The following is a 22682-nucleotide window of genomic DNA, read 5'->3' on the forward strand; positions in this document are numbered from 1 at the left end:
TTCGAATAAAAAAGTATGGAGCTCAGCACTCGAATCAAAAATGAAAATTCAGCCATTGTGCCTGTGTTGTTATAACCCCATATGACTTTCTTTTTCTTAACACAAAGGGAGAAATTGTGAAAAAATGTTGTGCTCAGTGATGTCATACAATGGCAGTTTATGGTGACCACCTCTTCATGCTTCAAAAGGACACAAAAGTATCATTCAGAAGTCTGATACTTTATTGTATGTGACTCATGTCTTGTTCTGAAGGAATACAATAAGGTTTGGTGAGAAACAAACTGAAATGTTATGTATTATTAAGTGGAACTCTTGACCGACCGTTGATCATCTGTGCGTGTTCATAAGACAGACAGCACGTGAGCTTTAGAGCTCCTTGCACGAGAGCAGTGCACTGCAGCCTCTCGAGAGATGAGCGGTTCAAGCAAAAACTCATTTTGTTTCGCTTCAACAGGACCACCAGTGATATTAACAACAGAAAAAACATCGCAGTTGAACTCAGCAGTATCATGTGTCTGGATGTCAATATGAAAATGGTAATTTTATGTAGCAAAACAGGTGTTGCAAATTCCATATATGGTTATTTCAGGGAGGAGACAGGTGGGGAATGAAGTATGTGCATGAACACACAATCTTTGCACAGATTCTGGTGCACGTACGGTTTTATACAAATAAATTGTTTGTGCGTACGCAAAATAGGACTTTTGTGAGTATGCCCGAGTTTCTGCTAAGAAAATTTGGTGCCGGCCAACGTGTCCGGGAATTATAAAGTTTACGGGACAAATTGGAAAAAATCTCATTTTGGTGTTGTGTGCTGTATTGTGATGGACAATAAACGTTTGTTCATTATAGCTGTTTATCCGTTGATTCAAAAAACGTTCAAAACAAAAACAGAAGACAAAGCTAAATGCTTAACATAATTTGCCACATATCTTAAAATAACACAAATTGTAAGGTTATGTCATATGATTTCTCACCTTGGCTAATTTCTTTCTCTTTATTTTTATTACTATTTTCCTTTTGGCACAAAAGTGTTTTTCTGCCAACATGAAGTCAAATGTGTGCAGCGTGATGCACATAAGCCTGGTGTGCTGCTCCTCCAGAAGACGGCAACGCAAGGCTGTTTTAATGCGATTCTGAAGTGAGAAGACGTGAGACGGAAATAACGCAGGCTGCTTTTGCCAGTGTGTGTGATAAAACCTGCTGTAGTCACGGATTAGGACTTTGCAAACTGTCTGGAGAGTTTAAACCTCCATGGCAGCGAAGCACTGTAATCGTTGGAATGGCATCATGCTGTACACATATGGCATCAACTAAAGGGGTTGATGACATTTATTTTTAACATTTTCACCAGACATTGTGTCTGACAATTTTTTATTTGTCGGTCATTGTGGCCTTTTAGCAGTCAAAAACCAGTATTTACCGGCTAACGGAAACCCTGGCGTACGCACGCTTTCGGTATGAAATTTACGCAAAGTTTTATACACGAGGCCCCAGGTCACATGATTTTCCCCCTAAATTCTCATTACCACATGCATCCGAACAGTTCCTTATTACTTTTAATGGTAATTTGAATTAGATTCTCATTACGTTAATACAGTATTTTTCTGTAGTATATAATAAAATTATTTTCTTTATTTAAATCAGCATAAAAGCATTAAAGGCAATACAACAAATACTTCTTAAAATAAAAAACGTTAGTAAGGTTTTTATACTTATTATTACAGTAATACAATTTTGGGGGGACATTTTTAATTGTCTTAAATTCTTAATGAAAATAATGTCACAATGCAAAAACATCTTAATTAATCTAAAAACAGGCCTAATGTTTAGGAATCAAAATATAATTTCTTATTTGTTTGTGTGTTTGAGTCAATAAAAGTGACACATACGGGTTTGTGTTGCTAAAGATGAAGAACGCACTGCCCTCTGGAATTGGAGTGATTTTCTCCTTCTTAACGAGTTCTGAGATCTGTGGGCGGGGCCCTGCTGGAACATCCGGCTCGTCTTCATCCTCCTCTGTTACAGGGACACGGGCATCAGGACATGCATTCTAAACCACCATAATTTTCAATATACAATTACATTTACATATAGTTCATACCTGCATTGTCCTTCTCATCCTCCTCCCCAGCCTGGAAGAAAGAAATCAAGGCTGTTATATTCTGCTACAAACACAGCCACACAAACACATGAACACAAAAGATTTACCTTGACATCATCTTCAATTTCCTCATTTTCATCACTTGAAAAAAACAAACAAACAAAAAAACAAGCACACTGAAAAATGCAGCACACGAACAGAAGAAACTTGATGCAGGCACTTTAGTCTGTGATAAATGACCTCTACAAGGGTTTATCATTTACCATTTCTTCTTATCGTCGTTGTCTGTATTCAGAGACTCTGCGTCTGCCAGGTTGTCCACAGCGATAGCCAAGAATACATTCAGAAGAATGTCTAGGTTACATTGTGTTAAGCAAAACAACATAGAAAAGCAACATTCATAAGCACAAAACTGACTATAACTGAAAAAAAAATAATTACAATGTTATATATATATATATATATATATATATATATATATATATATATATATATATATACACCGATGACCCAAAATATTATGACCACTCACAGGTGAAGCGAATAATGATGATCATCTCCTAACAAGGCCACATGTCAAGGTCTGGGTAGAGTAGATGGTAAGTGAACAATCAGTTCTCGTAGTCAACATGTTGAATGCAGGAGAAATGGGCAGGAGTTAAGTGACTAAGTGACTAAGTTAAGTGACTGAGTGACTAAGACAAGGGCCAAATTGTTATGACCAGACGACTGGGTCAGAGCATCTCTGAAACGGCAAGGCTTGTGGGGTGCTCCCGGTCAGCAGTGGTGAGTACCTACCGACAGTGGTCCGAGGAGGTACTAACCAAAATCCAGCGACAGGGTGTTGGGTGCCCAAGGCTCATCGATGCGCGAGAGCAATGAAGGCTATCCCATCTGGTCCGAACCGACAGAAGGTCTACTGTGGCACAAGTCACAGAAAATTTTAATAATGGTTATGGGTGGGGGTGCCTGGGTATCTCAGCAAGTTTTAACGTTGACTACCACCCCTGGAGTCACGAGTTCGAATCCAGGGTGTGCTGAGTGACTCCAGCCAGGTCTCCTAAGCAACCAAATTGGCCCAGTTGCTAGGGAGGGTAGAGTCACATGGGGTAACCTCCTCGTGGTCGCGATTAGTGGTTCTCGCTCTCAATGGGGCGCGTGGTAAGTTGTGCGTGGATCTCGGAGGGTAGCATGAGCCTCCACATGCGGAGTCTCCGCGGTGTCATGCACAACGAGCCACGTGATAAGATGCGCGGATTGGCGGTCTCAGAAGCGGAGGCAACCGAGACTTGTCCTCCTCCACCCGGATTGAGGTGAGTAACCGCGCCACCACAAGGAGGTATTCCAAATTGGGAGAAAAGTGGATAAAAATAAAAATAAAATAAATAAAAATAAAATTATGGTTATGGTTATGGGAGGAATGCGTCACAACACACAGTGCATCGCACTCTGCTGCGTAAAGGGCTGCCATGATGACCCATGTCCACCATCGAAAGCACTTTCAATGGGCACGTGAGCATCGTAACTGGACCTTGGAACAGTGGAAAAAGCTCGCCTGGTCCAATGAGTCCCGTTTTCTTTTACATCACATGGACGGCCATGTACGTGTGCGCCGTTTACCTGGGGAAGTGATGGCAACAGAATGCACTGTGGGAAAATGACAAGCCGGTGGAGGGAATGTGATGCTCTGAGCAATGTTCTGCTGGGAAACTCTGGGTCCAGCCATTTATGTGGACATCAATTTGGCACATGCCATCTACCTAAACATCGTTTCATACCAGATAAACCCCTTCATGGCAATGGTTTTCCCTGATGGCAGTGGCCTTTTTCAGCAGGATAATGCACCTGTCACACTGTGTGCATTGTTCGGGAATGGTTTGAGGAACATGATGAAGAGATCAAGGTGTTGCCCTGGCCTCCAAATTCCCCAGATCTCAATCCGATTGAGCATCTGAGGGATGTGCTGGACCAATAAGTCCAATCTACAGCGGCTCCACCTTGCAACTTACAAAACTTGACCACAGGACACCTTCAGGTTTCTTGTAAAGTCCATGCCTCTGCACTTTTTTGATGGCACGCAGAGGATCAACAGCATATAAGGCAGGTGGTCATAATGTTTTGCTCATCAGTGTATATACTGTATATACACCGATCAGCCACAACATTAAAACCACCTGCCTAATATAATGTAGATCCCCCTCATGCCGCCAAAACAGCTCTGACCCATCGAGGCATGGACTCCACAAGACCTCTGATGGTGTCCTGTGGTATCTGGCACCAACACGTTAGCAGCAGATCTTTTAAATCCTGTAAATTGCAAGGTGGGGCCTCCATGGATCGGAATTATTGGTCCAGCACATCCCATAGATGCTCCATCAGATTAAGATCTGGGAAATTTTGAGGCCAAGTCAACACCTTGAACCCTTTGTCATGTTCCTCAAACCATTCCTGAACAATTTCTGCAGTGTGGCAAAGTGCATTATCCTGCTGAAAGAGGCCACTGCCATCAGGGAATACCGTTGCCATGAAGGGGTGTGAGTGGTCTGCAACAATCTTTAAGTACTGCAGGTGGTACTTGTCAAAGTAACATCCACATTGCCCAGAGCATCACACTGCCTCCGCCAGCCTGCCTTCTTCCCATGGTGCATCCTGCTGCCATCTCTTCCCCAGGTAAACGACGCACATGCAACCGGCCATTCACATGACATAAAAGAATACGTGATTCATCAGACCAGGCCACCTACATCCATTGCTCAATGGTCCAGTTCTGACGCTCACGTACCCATTGTAGGCGCTTCTGGCGGTGGACAGGGGTAAGCATGGGCACTCTGACCAGTCTGCGGCTACGCAGCCCAAAATGCAGCAAGCTGCGATGCACTGTGTTCTGACACCTTTCTATCATGGCCAGCATTAAGTTTGACAACAATTTGCACTACAGTGGCTCATCTGTGGGATCGGACCAGACAGGCTAGCCTCCGCTCTCCATGCACATCAATGAGCCTTGGGCACCCATGACCCTGTTGCCGGTTCACCGGTTGTCCTTCCTTGGACTACTTTTGGTAGGTACAAACCACTGCATGCTGGGAACACTCCACAAGACCTGCCGTTTTGGAGATGCTTTGACCCAGCCATCTAGCCATCACAATTAGGCGCTTGTCCATTTTTCCTGCTTCCAACACATGAAATTCAAGAACTGACTGTTCACTTGCTGCCTAATATATCCCACCTCTTGACAGGTGCCACTGTAATGAAATAATCGATGTTATTCACTTCACATGTCAGTGGTTTTAATGTTGTGGCTGATCAGTGCATGTGTGTGTGTGTATGTATATATATATATATATATATATATATATATATATATATATATATATATATATATATATATATATATATATTAAAGCAATATCACACAAGCAGGAGTGCTGTATGTCAAGCTATCAGCATGGTAATTACAGCCATGATGACAGATGGACAATACAGCACAATTGCAAGTGTGATACTGCTTTTATACAACAGTTCATCGAACAAGTAAATAAATAAATAGGGAAAAACTAAGGACTGTCCCAAAAAAAAATGCTCTTGTGTGTGGAACTACTTCCTTACACCACAGGATCTGCCATTGCTAGTATGAAAGATGAGGCCAAGTCTCCGTTACTAATCAGAAAACCACACTTTAGAACTAATAACAACAGCTTGGGCTGTTTCTAACAAGTTATTGGAGAAACAAGGATGTGTGTGTGTATGAGAGAGAGAGACTGAGCTTGTGATTACCTGCATCTGTTTAATTCTATTCCTCAGCTGTAAAGTGAAAGTAATCCGCATTGATTGTGGAGTGATGCTGGCATACGTGCTATCTGAATTTTCCCATGAATATTGAATTCACATTCAAGTGTTTTGTTGTTAGAGAAAACACGGGGAATGGCAGTTTCATTCTTGTATATGTATACAGAAACCAGACTCTCCTCCGCCATGTTGAAAGCTTAAGTCCTCTCCTAACTCGTACCAAGTAGGCGCTGTTGTATTAGTTTTTCTTCTGTGCTTGTATTCTGTTTCAGACTAGCAGTGAATGGAGTCATTTGGCTTATCAATATTGATGGGATACACCTGTGCCAGTGATTGCTGCATGGCATTTAAGCGGCTCTCTCCTCGTGCACACTCTCTCTGCCCCATTCAGACTCGTGTTCTTTTGTTTTTTGTTTTGTTTTTTGGTTCTTGTTTTTTTGTCTTTTCATTTCATGTAAATACTCTTCCTTAATAAATTACTTTTATTGAGCATTTAACACGTGTTGTCTCCCACTTTGTCATAGCTTTCAAGCCGATCATGACAAATGGGGGCTCGTCCAGGATCTGAATTGTAAAGAGACCATACCCCCCCCCCCCCCAATACCCTCAGTTCACTGGCCCTTTCACTGTAGTTGAGAAGGTCTCTGAACTGAACTATATGATTGCTACTCCAAATCAGAGATAATCCACTCAAGTTAATTTGTTAAAGCCCTATTTTCGTTGTTCCAGTTTACTGAATGTGGAAACTACTGATGTTAAACCAATGCTGGTAGTTGAAACTGTGTCACCCACTCCCTTAGGTGGTGATGTGGATGAGGGAGTTTCACCTCCAGATGATGCTGTGCTGCTTGGTCGACTAAAGACTTCAGAATCGCTTGCGAATTTGGATGTTGTGTTTGCTCATTTAAATGTATCCTGTTGTGCGGATTTGAAAAGCCTGCTTAGTTGTTTCAATACTTTATTTTCTGACTTACCTTCTCGTACCCACTGTATGAAGCACGATATTGACGTTGGGGATGAGTCCATTCGCCAGCATTTCTATCGTGTTTCCCCAGAGAAACGCAAGCATCTAGATGCTGAAATTCATTATATGCTTGATAATGATATCGCAAAACCTTCATTCTCAAGCTGGGCCACACCCTGCTTGCTTCTAAATAAATCTGATGGTACCCATTGTTTTTTGTACTGATTATGAAAGGTTAACAGGGTGACTAAGCCTTATTCTCTTCCACTTCCCCGAATGGCAGATTGTATCAACTAGGTTGGTTCAGCTATGTTTGTGAGCAAATCTGATTTGCTTAAGGGCTACAGGCAAATTCCATTAACATCTCGTGCACAAGAAATTTCTGCTTTTGTTCCTTTAGCATGATTATTTTCGTACGTTATGAGTTTTGGTTTGCGGAATGCACCCGCCACATTTCAGAGGTTAATGAACAGGGTTGTTTTTGATTTGGAGGGTGTTACAGTTTATCAAGATGACCTTGTTGTATTCAGTGACTCCTGGGAGCAGCACTTGCGTCGCATTGCAGCACTGTTCGGCTGCCTGGAAGAGACACATCTTACTGTCAACTTGGCAAAGTGTGAGCTTGCCAAGGCGACAGTAACGTACCTTGGTAAGGTGGTCGGGCAGGGCTGTGTGCGCCCAGTGCGTGCTAAGGTAGAGTCCATTGATTGTTTTCCTTCTCCTACAACAAAAAAGGAGTTAAAGCTTTTCATAGGCCTAGTTGGTTACTATCATAACTTTTGTAAAAACTTCTAAACTGCTGTAGCCCCTTTGACTGACCTGCTCAAGGTTAAGATAAAGTTCATTTGGGCGCCCATCTGTAACCAAGCTTTTGATGAGGTTAAATTACTTCTCACCTCTGCCCCAGTTCTTGCAGCACCACGTTTTGATAGGCCTTTCAAGCTGTGCGTGGATGCTAGTAATGTGGGTGCAGGGGCTGTATTATTGCAGGCTGACGGTGATCGTCCCGTTAGTTATTTTTCAAAGAAGTTCTCTTCTTACCAACTGTATTATTCAGTTATTGAGGAGGTGTTGGCTTTGATTTGGGCTCTGCAACATTTTGAGGTTTATGTGGGATCAGCTGGTGTTCCACTGGTGGTGTTTTCCAATCATAACCCCCTCACATATTTGCATTCATTGCGGAGCCCAAATCAGTGCCTTACATGGTGGTGCTTTTTTTTTTGCAGCCTTATGTTCTGGACATACGTCACATTTAGGGCTCTGACAGGGTTGCTGCAGAGTTAAAATTAAATTTACGATTTTTAAGACTTTTTGAAGACCTGAACGAAAAAATGTATACCGTATCCCCATACCAAAACAAGCCAACACATTCTCAAAATAAATCATGTATCACAGACTCTTACTTAAACAGGTATGGGCACGCATTCAACATGGCCATAACATTGCTAGTTTAATATCCAATATGCAAGTTTAAAATACTCAAGACATGTTTTCCACATACTTTATACTGTATATCACATTAAAATTGTACCATTATATAAATAAATACAAATTAGAGGTTGACCAACATTGTATTTTGCTGATACGATAATGTATTGAAAGAAAGGCAATTAATCTGCCAGTAGTTTTTTAAATTGGAAGCCTGTATGAAATGTTCTTAGTCTTTCCTTCCTGTGATGGGGAGGGCCAGACAGAGGCTACTAGAGACCAGACTGAATTAAATTCCAGATGCAAATTATGGTGTAACCAAAATACCAATAACCAGGGGGGGAAAAAAGAAAAAAGATTTGATTCATAGTGCGGAACTTTTCAGTTTAAAAGCTGAAATACATCGGAACTCTTATTTTGAAATACTTGCGCTTCACCGCATCCAGCTTCTCACACAAACAGATAAGGAAATAAAATTTGCACTCCTACAATAATCTACAACGTATTACAATATAAAAAATTAAAAGTAAACATTGTCATATTTCATCAACACTACATCATCATCATCAACAGCTGATCATTAGTAATCGCTTGACATAAATTTCCGATATGGCTTTATGATTGTGAACTGCTCTACAACAGCTGAAAACACTCACAAGCCCCCGCGTGCTTGGAGAAAATACAATAGTGCCACGTTTTCACTCTGAAAGATGCAGCGCGTGTATTTATTTAATTGAATCATATTCTATTGAAGTTTGATAATCACATTAGGTCATATCACGGTTTCTGTCTTTCCGCTCACAAATTTAAGATATCTTTAAATGATAATTAAGACTTTAGTTGTATCATTTTTTTTCTCTCCCCCCTTTTCTCCCCAATTTGGAATGCCCAATTCCCAATGCGCTCTAAGTCCTCGTGGTGGCGTAGTGACTCGCCTCAATCTGGGTGGCGGAGGACGAATCTCAGTTGCCTCCGTGTCTGAGCCCGTCAATCCGCGCATCTTATCACGTGGCTTGTTGAGCGCGCTACCACAGAGACATAGCGCGTGTGGAGGTTTCACGCTATTCTCCGCGGCATCCACGCACAACTCACCACGAGGTGGTTACCCCATGTGACTCTACCCTCCCTAACAACCGGGCCAATTGGTTGCTTAGGAGACCTGGCTGGAGTCACTCAGCACGCCATGGATTTGAACTTGCGACTCCAGGGGTGGTAGTCAGAGTCTTTACTCGCTGAGCTACCCAGGCTCGCCCAAGACTTTTGTTGTATCATTTAAGATATTTAAGACTTTTCATGACCTTAAATTTTGGAAAAATTAATTTAAGACATTTTAAGACTTTTAAGGATCTGCGGGAACCCTGTCTGACAACGTGTTGGTGGACGCTTTGTTTGAGCCCCCTTACCCTAAAGTTTTGTATTTACTGTTTGATTCCCTCTCCCCTGCTGATTCCTTCTATTCTCTACCCTACACTTTGGTTTTCTTAATTTGCTTCCACAGGGCCCGTGGTTGCTGAGGACTGGAGTCGTGGGGTGGACTGAGTGGTGAGATGATGCAGGTTATTGGCTATTTATAAATTTAACCCACGTGTGGTCTCCCTCTTTGTCACGGTTTTCGAGCCGGTCATGACAAAGGTTTTGATTACTCCGTCAGTCGTGACTCTCAGCTGTGATTGGCAGTAATGCTGAAGCTGTTAGTTTAACTCTATTTCTCAGCTATAGTGCAGTAGTAATTCAAGCAATCATTGAGTGAGAGACAATTCCAGATGAAATTGGCGCACTGACTGGCATAGTTTGTCAAAGTCAGCTCAACTCGCTCATAGCACACACAAGACAGTCTTTTGTTTAAATCTTTAATGTCACAGGGATGAATGGAAATTTACACATCTAGCTGCTCTCACACATCTGCACTGCTCTTACACGTAAGTTTGGAACACCACGATCACAAGCAGAGTGAAACAAACAGTAAAGCATCCCAGTGCTGATGGTGTTAGCTATCAGCACTCTTGGAACGCCTCGTCTAATCAGATTCAAGTATCTGAACTAACTGTTGTATAAATATATACAGGTACTGTATATATATATATATATATATATATATATATATATATATATATATATATATATATATATGTGTGTGTGTGTGTGTGTCTGTTAATTGAATCCTTAAAAAAAATTACTGAAGTAATGACAAAGATCTAAATCAGAGGAAGTCTGGAGAAAAGGATACAGTTTCCACAAATGAAGAGGATGATGAAGTAGATGCACACGATCATTCCGGATGATGATGGGCCACCGTACGCCATTATGCCATCATACATGACTGCATTCCAGTCTTCACCAGTCAGGATCTGAAAGCAACATATATTAACTTGAGCACAAAAACAATAAAACTAATCCCATACCGATCCAAAACTGATCAAGACTTGACAGGTGCATGCAGACACACCTGAAACACAGTGAGCAAGGCCTGAGGGAAGTTATCAAAGGTGCTCCTCTTCGTTTGAGTCTCATCAAAGTTGAACTTCCCGCCAAAAACTTGCATTCCAAGGAGGCTGAAGATGATGATGAAGAGGAAGAGCAGCAGCAGGAGAGAGGCGATGGACTTCATGGAGTTCAGCAGAGATGCCACAAGGTTACTGAGAGACGCCCAATGACTAAAAATACAAAACAATAACCATGAGATTTCTACTCAAACAAACAAGAACTGTTTGAAACTCATTTTACTTCTGTAATGTGACGTATGTCTGAGTGAAACAGGATATTCAACAAGACAGAATGGAGATAGGGATTGTGGAAAGTGGTCTCTATATGACAGGTTGTTGGTTTGGTGACAGCTGAAAAGGAAATTTGTTTCAGAGGTTGAGCAAATGTCACAATTTTGATTAAAGATTACAAAGTTATTTTGTTGCACTAATGAATCATTGTGCCAACATTCACAATAGACAAGGAATGTACAGTATATTAAAAAAGTAAATAGGATAAATTTTGATTTCAGCTTGACTTTAATGTGTGTCTAGTGCCCAAAGCAACTTTATACACTTGATAGTGATCAATGCTCAGTTGTCTTGTCCACTTTACTTTCTTGACTTCGTTTGCTCTTTCTTGCGTTCATTCTTCGATCTGTCATTTACTTTCTTGTTCGATCTGTCATTTACTTTAATTTGTTCACTCTTACGTTTGCTTTCTTTTGTTAATTCGCACTTTTTTGTTGTTCCTTTGCTCTTTTTCACTCGTTTGCACGTAAAATTGTTCTTTTGTCCCTCAATCTTCTGAACACTTTTTCTTTCGTTATCTCTTTTGTTTGCTCTTTTTTTCATTCACTCTTTTGCTCTTTCTTTCTTTTCAGTTAGAGTTGAATGCACTCAATGAATTTATTAGTTTTCATGCGTTAGCTCTGTGGTTCGTGCTTTATTTTAATTTTTCTTTAATTTGTTTGCTCTCTTTCGCTTGTTTGTTCGGTCTTTAGTTCATTTGCTTTTGTTTTCGTTTATTCATTCTTTCATTTGCTTTCTCTTTTTTCACTCTTTTTGTTTGTTTGTTCGCTGTTACATTCATATACTCGTATGTTTGTTCTTTCGTTTGCCGTTTTGTTTGTTCGCTTTCTCTTTCATTCACCCTCTTTCGTTTTCTCTTTCATTTGCTCTCTTTCGTTCATTTGCTTTCATTCATTCGCTTATTTGTTTGCTCTTTCTTTCATTTAGAACTAAAATCACTCTATGAATTCATCAATTTTTCTTGTGTAAATGCATTCCTTAAAGTAACAGTTTACCCAAAAATGACTTGGCATGTGTCAGCAAGGTTTGAGTTCAAAGATGCCAAACAACACTGGTTCCTGTGTGTCTCGTAACCAACCAGCAGCCACTTCTTGATAATTTTTCATTTTGCTTCTCTCTCTTACCGTGTAACTTTAAAGATCCTGAGCAGTCGCACACATCGAAACACTGAGATGCCGAGAGGTGACATGATCTCAAACTCCACTAGAATCGTCTCCGTGATGCCTCCACACACCACAAAGCAGTCAAAACGATTAAAGAGAGAAACAAAATAAGCCTGCAGGCCCAGACTGTACATCTTCACCAACATCTCACACGTGAACAAGGCCAGCAGCACTTTATTGGCCACATCTGCATGACAAAAGCCAATCAGAGAAGAGGATTCAGTGAGAATATGAAGCAGTCATGTTACAAAGGTATTCTGTGGTTAACTCTTTTAGATTTAGCACTCACCCTGTACTTGTGTGAGCCAATCTGGCTGGTTGTAATGTTCTGAAGAGATGGTCAAAGTGTTGAGGAACACCAGAATTATTACCAGCCAATAGAATGGCACTGATTTCACTGCCAAGCGACAATTCCTCCGACAGAGCCGGTTCCAGCGACGCCAGCGCCGACTGAAAGAGGAAGCGGTGAAGTCAAAGAAAATAAACAGAATGGGAAGAAAAAAATTATAACAGACGACTTAGACAGACAGACAGACAGACACAGACAGACAAACAGATAGATAGATAGATAGGCAGGCATGGTGGTTTTCTTTACAAAATATGAAAACAAACAAGCATCCAAACTCAGAATAATACACACATGACAGCATGCAGATACAAGCATTCACTACCTATGGGTTTACTAACCTGAACTTTGATTTTGAAATTTTTTGACTGTAAATCAAAACAAACAAATAGTAAATTTTATATAATAAATCAGAATATCCATATACTTACTTGGCAGAGCATATTACATGATATCGAAATATCATACATTACTGATTAAAGGTGAAGTGTGTAATTTCAGTGCCACTAGCATCACCAAATGAAATAAAAAAAATTATGATACATTGATTTTCAAGAATAATGTTTTTAAACAAGTTTCATGAAAACTCCCCTCATCTGCCATATGCCAGAAAACAGATAGTCCCGCCTCAAACTCACACCATTGGTTGAGCTTATTTTGCTATGTTGGGCTGCTCCAACAAACAGAACGATGTTTTGATAGCACCATAGAGCCACAGTGTTTACACTTTTCATGGATATATGCCTGGGAATAGCTTATTTATAGTTGTGTCTGCACATTAAGCTGGTATAGGAGAAAATATAACATTGAACAAATTAAACACATCACCTTTACATAAATATATAAGCCAACTGAATGCATTTATGTATATATGTGTGGCTTCTCACCATGTTGGGCCGCAACATGTCGCCTTCTCGTCCTCTCCTTTTTCATTTTCTGTATTCATTGACTCTGTCTCGCTCGCTGGCATGCTTGCTATTGTGTCACAAACACAAGGTTCATCACACACACACTGAAAGTTTACTCACTGCATAGAAAATCCATTAACACACAGCATGTTCACACAGACTCTGCCAAGATAATCATTTTGTGGACAAAAACTAGCGTGTGCACAAAATAATCGTCAATCTTTCAGAAAAACAAACATCCAGCAAGCAGATAATGTGATTTTGAGACATCTATATTGAAACCCAATCCAAAAGTCAAAAGCTCCATTTGTAAATAAAAGAGGGCTTGCAGAAACCGCAGTAGATGATGCATAACATGTCCATTTATTTTATATCAACATTAAGATCTTAGCTTGAAATATGTGGTAAATGCTTGCATATGGATAGGAATATTTTAGATGCAGTACCTGGCCAATATTTCTTTAATTTTATTTAATCAATGTTTAATCAATGAATAAATATCAAGTCATTATGAACATGATTTCTAAGCTCTGTAGTCCTGTAATCGGAAAAACATGATTTTTAATATGATATTTCAGCTCTAATCGGTTCAGTTCACATTGATCAAACTAAAAGGCCATTAGTTCAATTATAGCACTGGGTAAAAGTTTACTAATTATAAAACAAAAGACTGCTAGAGGGGAGAAGTAGAAAATTACTGCTCTCCTCAGCCCTCATATTCCCTGGGGATGCATGGATAAATTCTGACACACCAGTAGACAGTAATACGTGAGTGTGATTGGACTTTGTGACTGCTCTTTAAACTGCTGACCACAGGCCTGGTGATCTGGGTTTAACCTCATTTCTACAGTATAAACTCCATCCCTGTTTTAAAGTGGGATTTTAAAGTTGGCGATACACTGCGCTTCTGACTCACGCTGATTTTGAGAGAATGAAAATGAGAGGGGCAAATTAGTGCAGGAAAGAAATTGATAACAGTAATGCTCAGGTTAAAATGAGGGGTACAAAGACATAACATATGTTTTTATGGTCAAAGATAAGGAAAATTACACTTGTAAAAGCACAAGTAGCATGAAAAGCAATTGATCTTGCATTCACATACACCACAGCATTCACATTAATATCATACACATATCATAAAATATTTTTTTTTAACATTGTTTGTCTAATAAAATGTTCTCTTGAATTAAAATATCTCTTCACCCTAAAACCAACTGTAACTGACAATCAATAGCAAGTAAACTAAAGGCGATTGGCTATTAAAAACAAACAAGCCCTTTGAAATGTTATGCCCCAACTTTCCGTTTCAAGAGGAAATACAGGAAAGAAAATTGCATTTGACAAAACCTTTCATCAAGCCTAAGTGGGTGTTGCAAGGACCAACGCAAAGTTGAGCGGCTAAAACCCAAGGTAAACTGCGGTAAAATCACTGTAACGCTCAATATCTTGTGGCTTTTTTTGTAAAAAAGTGGCAACATCAGTATGATAAAAACCTCCAATGTTCAATTCATAATTATCTGCGTTGCAATAAACAATTCTTCTGCCAAATAATATAGCTTATAAGTCTTCACTGCCCTGAAAAGGCAAAATGCAGCAACTACACATTTCATCATTTCTGAGTTATGAAAGGTGAAAATGTAGGAAAATTAATGCATTTTCAAACAAAAACGTATTAGTGTGGTGAAAATGTTATGGTTACGATCTCTGAAGCCCTATAATTTCACGGCAATCTATTGGCAGATGACGCTTGACACTATGATGTGTGCATCATCGCGAGCATATAAACCGGACCACAGTGCCACTTCATCAGGATTTTTTGACTGAAGGGAGAACACATCTCTCGGCCCCTTAACAGTGAGAAATCAGCAGTATGGTAAGCTTACGCAGCATCTCGTTCCCTCCTTTAAGAGAACTAAGGTTACAGTTGTAACCATAACTTTCCCTTTCAAGTTGGTCACTTCGACGGTGCGTGCTACTGATTCAAACACATGAAGCAATGCCTACTTGCCAGTAGGGTAGTTAAAAAGTCATTAGTCTCCCCTTCAAATTGAATTATAGGTAGCAGTAACCATTCTTGGTTAAGTATAACAATTATACTAGAAGTACACTGTCAAAATTCACATCCGCACTGTAGTGGGGAAGGAATTTAGAAAGAGAACAGTCGCAGACCAACAAAATAATGCAAAGCCAATTACCAACAGGGTAGTAGGACATTAAAAACATTGCCTTTCACATCGGGAACAGTCAAGGACGACATGGTCATGAGACCAACACAATGACACTAGTCAGAAAGGCAGTAGGATCCATTAAGAAATCAACCCTCCTTCACAGTGAGAATCTGGAAAAAGAGTGAAGAGATGGGGCCTGGGTATCTCAGCGAGTACTGACGCTGACTACCACCCCTGGAGTCACGAGATCGAATTCAGGGTGTGCTGAGTGACTCCAGACAGGTCTCCTAAGCAACCAAATTGGCCCGGTTGCTAGGGAGGGTAGAGTCACATGGGGTAACCTCCTCGTGGTCGCTATAATGTCTGGTTCTTGATCTCGGTGGGGCGCGTGGTGAGTTGTGCGCGGAGAATAACATGAAGCCTCCACACACGCTACGTCTCCGCAGTAGCGCGCTTAACAAGCCACAAGATAAGATGCGCTGATTGACGGTCTCAGACGCGGAGGCAACTGAGATTCGTCCTCCGCCACCCGGATTGAGGCGAGTCACTACACCACCATGAGGACTTAGAATGCATTGGGAGTTGGGCATTCCAACTTGGGGAGAAAAAGGGAGGAATAAATAAATAAATAAATAAATAAGAGGGAAGAGACATCCAAGTTATAAAACCTGGCAAAGGTGCTAGGGGAAGCCTGTATCTAGACAGATGTCCTCAAATGCATCTTTGACAAGGAGACATTGTACCTCTGAGCATAAACTCTGCATATCCCACTCAGTCACCGTACCTCAGTACCCAGCTGGAGACCCCCGAGAGACCATGCCACGCATCCGTGTAGCAGGTCAGAGGACACAGGGGAATCGTGTGTAGCCACCAGTGGCTGAACGCCACCCAACCTCGAGGTGTGTTCGCTCAGCACAAATGAGTCAGTTAAAGCTTGATTTTTGGTAATTTTTGTGAGAATGTTTATGCCTTGAGGTCTGAACGCTTTATTGAAACGTGGCAATCAATGGACATTCTGCCAAAAGCAACAAAAACAGAAACGTTGTAGTGAACATCATCTTGATCCTGGCATTCAACGGCAGGGAGAGCGAATAAGTCTCAGCAGGGACATGGAGTGTTTGTGGGCCTTCTTTGGAGCCGGAGTAGACTGTTGTTCTCTGAAAATTAGGAATGCTTGGCTCACCTAGAACAAGGTTTTCCCCTGGGATGAGGGCTGGAAAAAAACAATTTTGTGCATAGACCGCGGCCGCTTGGGCCTAATGGGAGCTAATCTCTGGTGAGCTGAAGCGGTGAGTGCGCTTATCTTTGCAGGACACTGCACCATGAAAGAGTGCGAGCAAGACAAACAAGATGTGCTTGTATGCTTGCGACTGCTTTTTAGCCTTCTGGAACCGCTCAGTGAAGGCATTCATGGTGTCACCAAAAAGGCCCTTCTGCAACACTGAGGTGTTGAGCAGGATGGTCTTGTCCTTATCACATCTCTCTGCAGAATGAGCCAAACATGACGAACTCTCTATGAAGACCGGGCTACCAAAATCACTGCCCAAGCCATCGGCAGATTTTTGGGTAACCTGGTGTGCTTAAAGCAGCAGGTCAGTGGTGCAGTGAAGCTCTTTAAAAGACTTGATAGGCCTGCAAGACTGCCATGTTGTGCATGGCCAAACCAGCATGACATGCTGCAGTGTTGGCCTTGCCAACAGGCGAAGATGTAAGCCAGCATGTTTTGGACAGATACACCTGCTTGTTTATCCACTCCAGTGCAAAGGGCATCAATAGGCCGCTACTGCCTCTTCAACTGGGGCAATCTCAGTATAGCCTCTTTGCACAGCATGATCGAGCATTGTGAAGGAAGCTGCACCAGAAACGTGCATTCGTGCAGAGTATGGTGAACGGCTCTGTAAGAACATTTCATCTTTTGAGAACACTGAGAATCAGCTCAGCATCAGAGACTGCTTTTGCACGGTTTTCCTCCCTTCAGGGGGAAATACAAGCGAACTCATCGGCTAAGTGAGACCAGGTCTCGCTTTCGATGCAGCGAGTGATATATCGTGTCTCCGTTTTCATTGTAACTCTATCACCGAATTTGATCACACCATGCGCAAAGATTGTGGGGCGCAGATCGTCACTGGCATTCTAAACGGGAAAAGAAGCTTGAAATGGAGCAGAGAGCAAAGCGTCTTGAGTTCCATGCATTCACAGTGAACTCAATCAGTCTCACTGTGCGCCACTTCCGCCTGAGCTTGGCCCAGACAGACAAAGCAGCGCCGCCAGACAGAGTGGTATATCACTCACAGGCTGGAAGAAATTTGCGAAACGTCATCTTTAAAAAGACGTCGCTAACCAAACGGCTATTTTATATGCATTTCACTTAATGAACACATATAACAATCACAATACAATAGCGTTTCAAATGCGGAAGTGTAAAAGGATAGGCTATTTGTCCCAGCATAGGCAGGAAGAAGAAAATAATCCACTCGCTGTGCAGATTCAACGACGAAATTGCAGATTTTTAGGTGTCCAGAGCACGAGAGATGTGATTGCGACCCTGAAGAGTAAAATTCTGATGAAATAGCACTGTGCTCCGGTTTATAGGCAAGTGCCATCTGCCAATAGATTGGTGTGATTTTTTAGGGGTTCAGGGATCGTCAGTCCTGGGAGGAGTTTCCCATAGCATCACCTACTGACACAGCGTTGAAGTGACCGACTTAAAAGGGAACTCCATTTGCAGTTTCCTAAAATCATGGTTTTCCAAAGTATGCATTTATGGAGTGCATTTTCGAAACTCCCTGTTTTGGTTTTCACTGTTCCATTGTGGGTGAGAGGCATAAACATATTTGGATGGACAATCAACAAACTCTGAAGCCAAAAGGTTTTTTTTGTTTTTGTTTTTTAGGCATTGTAGGGCATTATACTGTAGGCTGCTTTACAATTCGGCAATTTAATATAGAATTTAACTAATGTGTAATCACAGGTTGGCGTACATCAGCTATTTTAATATGGCTCATCCGGAGCTGGAATAATCCATTTTATTTTTCTGGGATAAAAAGTATTCTAACAGGTAAAATTCAAAGAATCCTCAAGTAATCACACAAATTCACACAGACACACTTTATCAGTTAAAAGGGACAGAGGGTTAGGAGTGAGATTTACCATGAGTATCAGAGGACTGGCTGAACCAGCCAAACCCTTTCTTCTTCTTCTCCATTAGGCTGGCCAGTGTAACCCCTTCATTTTCCATGCACCCATAGCCCATGCATGATATACACAGCACAGCCGCAGCATGGTCACGGGGGCGAGAACGAGCAGCGACATCGACACAGGTTAAAGCACGGGAACAAGAACAGCACCAACACAATTAACAACAACAATAAACTACAACCACTACATTGACATTGAGGCAACTGGTTAGTTGGAAAGGGGCAAAGGATGATGGGTAGTTGTTAGTAACAGTGAATGAGAGCAGGTTATTATGATGTCATGGTGCAATGAATCGATTGAAAGCATTAGACTGAGGCAAAAGAAACACAGTAAAGGGCCATTCAAACTGAACATGTCATTGCATTAAAAAAAAACCTTGACGCAGCACAATGAATGGAACGGAAGGTAATTCTCTCGAGAACTTAACACAGTGTTGTGAAAATTCGGCACTACTATGTGAGATGCTGAAAAAACAGCGAGATGCAGCGTAACAGTCAACAACATCCGTCTAGCACGTTTACTTAAAAAGAAAAATGATGTCTGAACTAAGGGTCCACATTTTGAGATCTGATGATGCTGATAATGGAGATCTGTTTATATGTGTGTGTGATATGAACTTGAAAGCTGACCCCTTGTAAATCGCAATATGTCCTTGTGCAATTACTAAACAAAAGGCTGCAATTCAAATAAATACAAATGTAGTCTGCATTCGGCGCACATGTTAAAGTAAATGGCAGTGACTCTTTTTGGTCTGTAGTCTACTATGCATAGTTAAAAATAATCGATCTTACAATTGTCAATGAGCAAAACATAATGCAAATTTGAGGCAAAATTGTTTGCTAGATTGCCATTTGCTTGGAGATGTAAGGTTGGCTATTGCTTGCTATAGTTTATAGGCTTAACACACACCTTACTGAATGTGGAAAATTTATACCAAAATCTAAAAACACCAAAGCAAACAATATGATTAGTACATGACCCATTCAAATAAAAAAGACAAATTAAGTTATCCTTTTAAATGTGGATTTTATGCCTTATATTGTTTTTAATCTTGATACCTAAGCAATGGCAATTATATAAAATGTTTATATTTTAGTTCAAATCACAATTTGTTCAAATAATTGTGATTTTTATTTTTTTTTTATTTTTAAACAAATCATGCAGCCCTTTATAGGGAATAGAAAAATTAACTTTTTTAAACTCAAAATTCAACATAGATTTAAATTAATCTAAAGAGAAACAGCAAAATCAGTCTATTATTATTATTATTATTATTTTTCATATCAATCAATTATAGCAAAAAAACTTTCTGAATATTGAGTGCTAATCTAATCTGACCACCCTCTCGCAGCACTCCAAGGTCATTTAAAAGAGCTGCTCGCTCGGGTTCCAATGACAGTCGAAGCTGAAATCTGCCCTACTCGGTGGCTCACGATCATGTGCACTGCTTATATAAAAGGGATTAGGATTAGTCCATATTAGTTTCTCCACTTTCAGGCAAACTCCTCTCGTTCAGCAGATACCAGCCATACTGGCTCACTTACTGTACATTTAGCCTATTTAAAGTATCACTTTTGTTGAAAGTAGATGAATCAGTCATCACTGTGACATTTTTGGATGCATGACAATTGAGACAATGAAGTGTTCCAAAAAGAATGGAAGCAGTCCATTAAGGAACATAAAGTTTTTGCTGCAATCAATGCTAAGGAATCAGGCGAATTGCCTATCCAGTACTTTAGTGCACCCCCTGACCTGGGGAATGTTGGACTTTGATAGACAAATGTGCATTTCAGTGGCAAAGCTAGCACTTGCGGCATCAGTGCGTGCTGACTGCAGTGCGCAGGTGTGAGTATTTAATCAGAAATACACCACAGGAAGGTGTTTTGGGCTTGCTGACATCTGCTCTGTGTCACAAAACAGTTTGATGGACATGACAGGCCAATTAAAGTTGCCTCGGTAGCTTCTACAAAAAGTTGCAAATCTTTGGTCAGCTTTAACGTCATCTTAAAGCTGATGTATGTAATTTCTGTTCCACTAACGTCAGCTAGAAAACTCCCATGTTTCATTTGTCCATTTGCCAATGCTGCAGGTCGGGATACTTAAACGAACTGAGGAATGTTTTGATAGCGCCATAGAGTTAAACTTTTAGGTGAAATCAACCTACAAATGGTATACTTATAGTTCAATCTGCATATTGAGCATATATATAATATATACATATATATATAATTTTTATAAAAATTACAAAATTCAGCTTTAAATGACATTCACTAAACAAGGTGAGATGAACATGTCAGTTTCACATTACATAAATGTCATATTTTTACTTAGAAAGCTGTTAATAGAGCTGTTCAGCTTGTAGTCCAAAAACCCGGAAGAGAATTCACCATGGGTTCACCAATTTGTAATGGGTTTTTTTTAAACTTATGCGTAAAATAAGGTCTGTGGTAAACATTATTTTACGATACATGGAAGTTTTGTTCTACAACATAAATTACACACTTTCATATGTGAAATGTGAATTTTGAAGCTGTATTGAACTTTTTTTTAAAACACACGGCGGATTCAAAATTCACGTTTTATTTGTCCAAGTGTGTAATTTATGTTGTAGAACAAAACTTCCACATATCGTAAAGTAACGTTTACCACAGACCTTATTTAACTCATAAGTTCAAAAACCCCATTATAAAAACCCATAGGGAAACCCAGAGGGAACCCATGGCGAATTGACTTCACGGCTGAACAGCTCTATACTAAAGTTGTGCTCTTTCGTAAAGCTAGCTCCTTTTACATTTTCATTAACATTCAATCATTACAATAATCCCCACACCGCTGTGGGGGTACTCACGGTTGCGTTTGGCCTCCTCATCTTCCTCCTCGTTCTCCGGGTCAATGTCTTCTGCCTGTGTGATCCAGTCCAAATAACCTTTCAGATCTTCCTCCAGCTGTTGTTTCTCACGTAGCTTCTGAAAGTCTCCGCGAGCCTTCGCCTTCTCTCGTTCTTTAGAGAACTCTCTGGGTTCAGAAACAGTTTTACTTCAGTATACTAATAATGATGATATGTACATCTATTCTGTATTAAATTAGCCCTCTGTCTGGGCTGGCTGGCAAATCATATTTCTTTCAACCCACTGCAAATACAGCAATCTTATTACAAACATTATGAAAAAATTACTATATATAACATTAGAGGTGGGGATAAAAAATAAATGCTATACAGTATTATGATACTTATTAAACACAACAGTGAATCTACAGTATACACTGACAAAAGGTACTGTTTTTTGTTGTTGTTGTTTTTTTAAAAACAAGGCTATGCTTGCTCTGTTAAAAAAGCAGCTTACCAGCCAGACCAGCTATGTCCAGGTTGGGAGACCAGCTAAGACCAGCCTGACCAGCTAAAAAAAAGTTTCCAAAATCTGCCATAGACTAGCCTGAACAACTTAGACCAGGCTGACCAGATAAAAATTGTTCAAAACCCTTCTAAAACCAGCCTGACCAGCTAAGACCAGCTATGTCCACGTTGGGAAACTGACTAAGACCAGCTTGACCAGCTAAAAAAGTGTCCAAAAATCTGCCTAAAACCAGCCTGACCAGCTAAGACCAGCTATTCCCAGGTTGGGAGACCAGCTAAGACGAGCCTGACCAGCTAAAAAAAGTGTCCAAAAATCTGCCTAAGACCAGCCTGACCAACTAAGATCAGGCTGACCAGATAAAGTGTTCAAAACCCCTCTAAAACCAACCTGACCAGCTAAGACCAGCTAAGTCCAGGTTGGAAGACCAAATAAGACCAGCCTGACCAGCTAAAAAGTGTCCAAAATCTGCCAAACACCAGCCTGACCA

The 22682-nt window shown here is 40.7% G+C and overlaps 1 protein-coding gene across 1 annotated transcript in view; it reads right to left on the minus strand.

Annotated features, from left to right (window-relative positions):
• The window catches only part of LOC127426069 (voltage-dependent L-type calcium channel subunit alpha-1D-like), an 88991-nt gene that overhangs the window by 55579 nt on the left and 10730 nt on the right, over positions 1-22682 (minus strand). Inside the window, exons 5-16 of the mRNA XM_051672553.1 lie at positions 21688-21854; positions 18792-18866; positions 13453-13540; positions 12907-12933; positions 12509-12669; positions 12181-12406; positions 10729-10936; positions 10510-10630; positions 2368-2458; positions 2212-2245; positions 2105-2135; positions 1893-2019 (exon numbers count right to left, since the gene is read on the minus strand). Of these exons, the coding sequence (XP_051528513.1) occupies positions 1893-2019; positions 2105-2135; positions 2212-2245; positions 2368-2458; positions 10510-10630; positions 10729-10936; positions 12181-12406; positions 12509-12669; positions 12907-12933; positions 13453-13540; positions 18792-18866; positions 21688-21854 (1356 nt within the window). The remainder of the gene's footprint in view (positions 1-1892; positions 2020-2104; positions 2136-2211; positions 2246-2367; positions 2459-10509; positions 10631-10728; positions 10937-12180; positions 12407-12508; positions 12670-12906; positions 12934-13452; positions 13541-18791; positions 18867-21687; positions 21855-22682) is intronic.

This window comes from Myxocyprinus asiaticus, chromosome 35 (genome assembly GCF_019703515.2).
Source record: "Myxocyprinus asiaticus isolate MX2 ecotype Aquarium Trade chromosome 35, UBuf_Myxa_2, whole genome shotgun sequence".
Lineage (NCBI taxonomy): Eukaryota > Metazoa > Chordata > Actinopteri > Cypriniformes > Catostomidae > Myxocyprinus > Myxocyprinus asiaticus.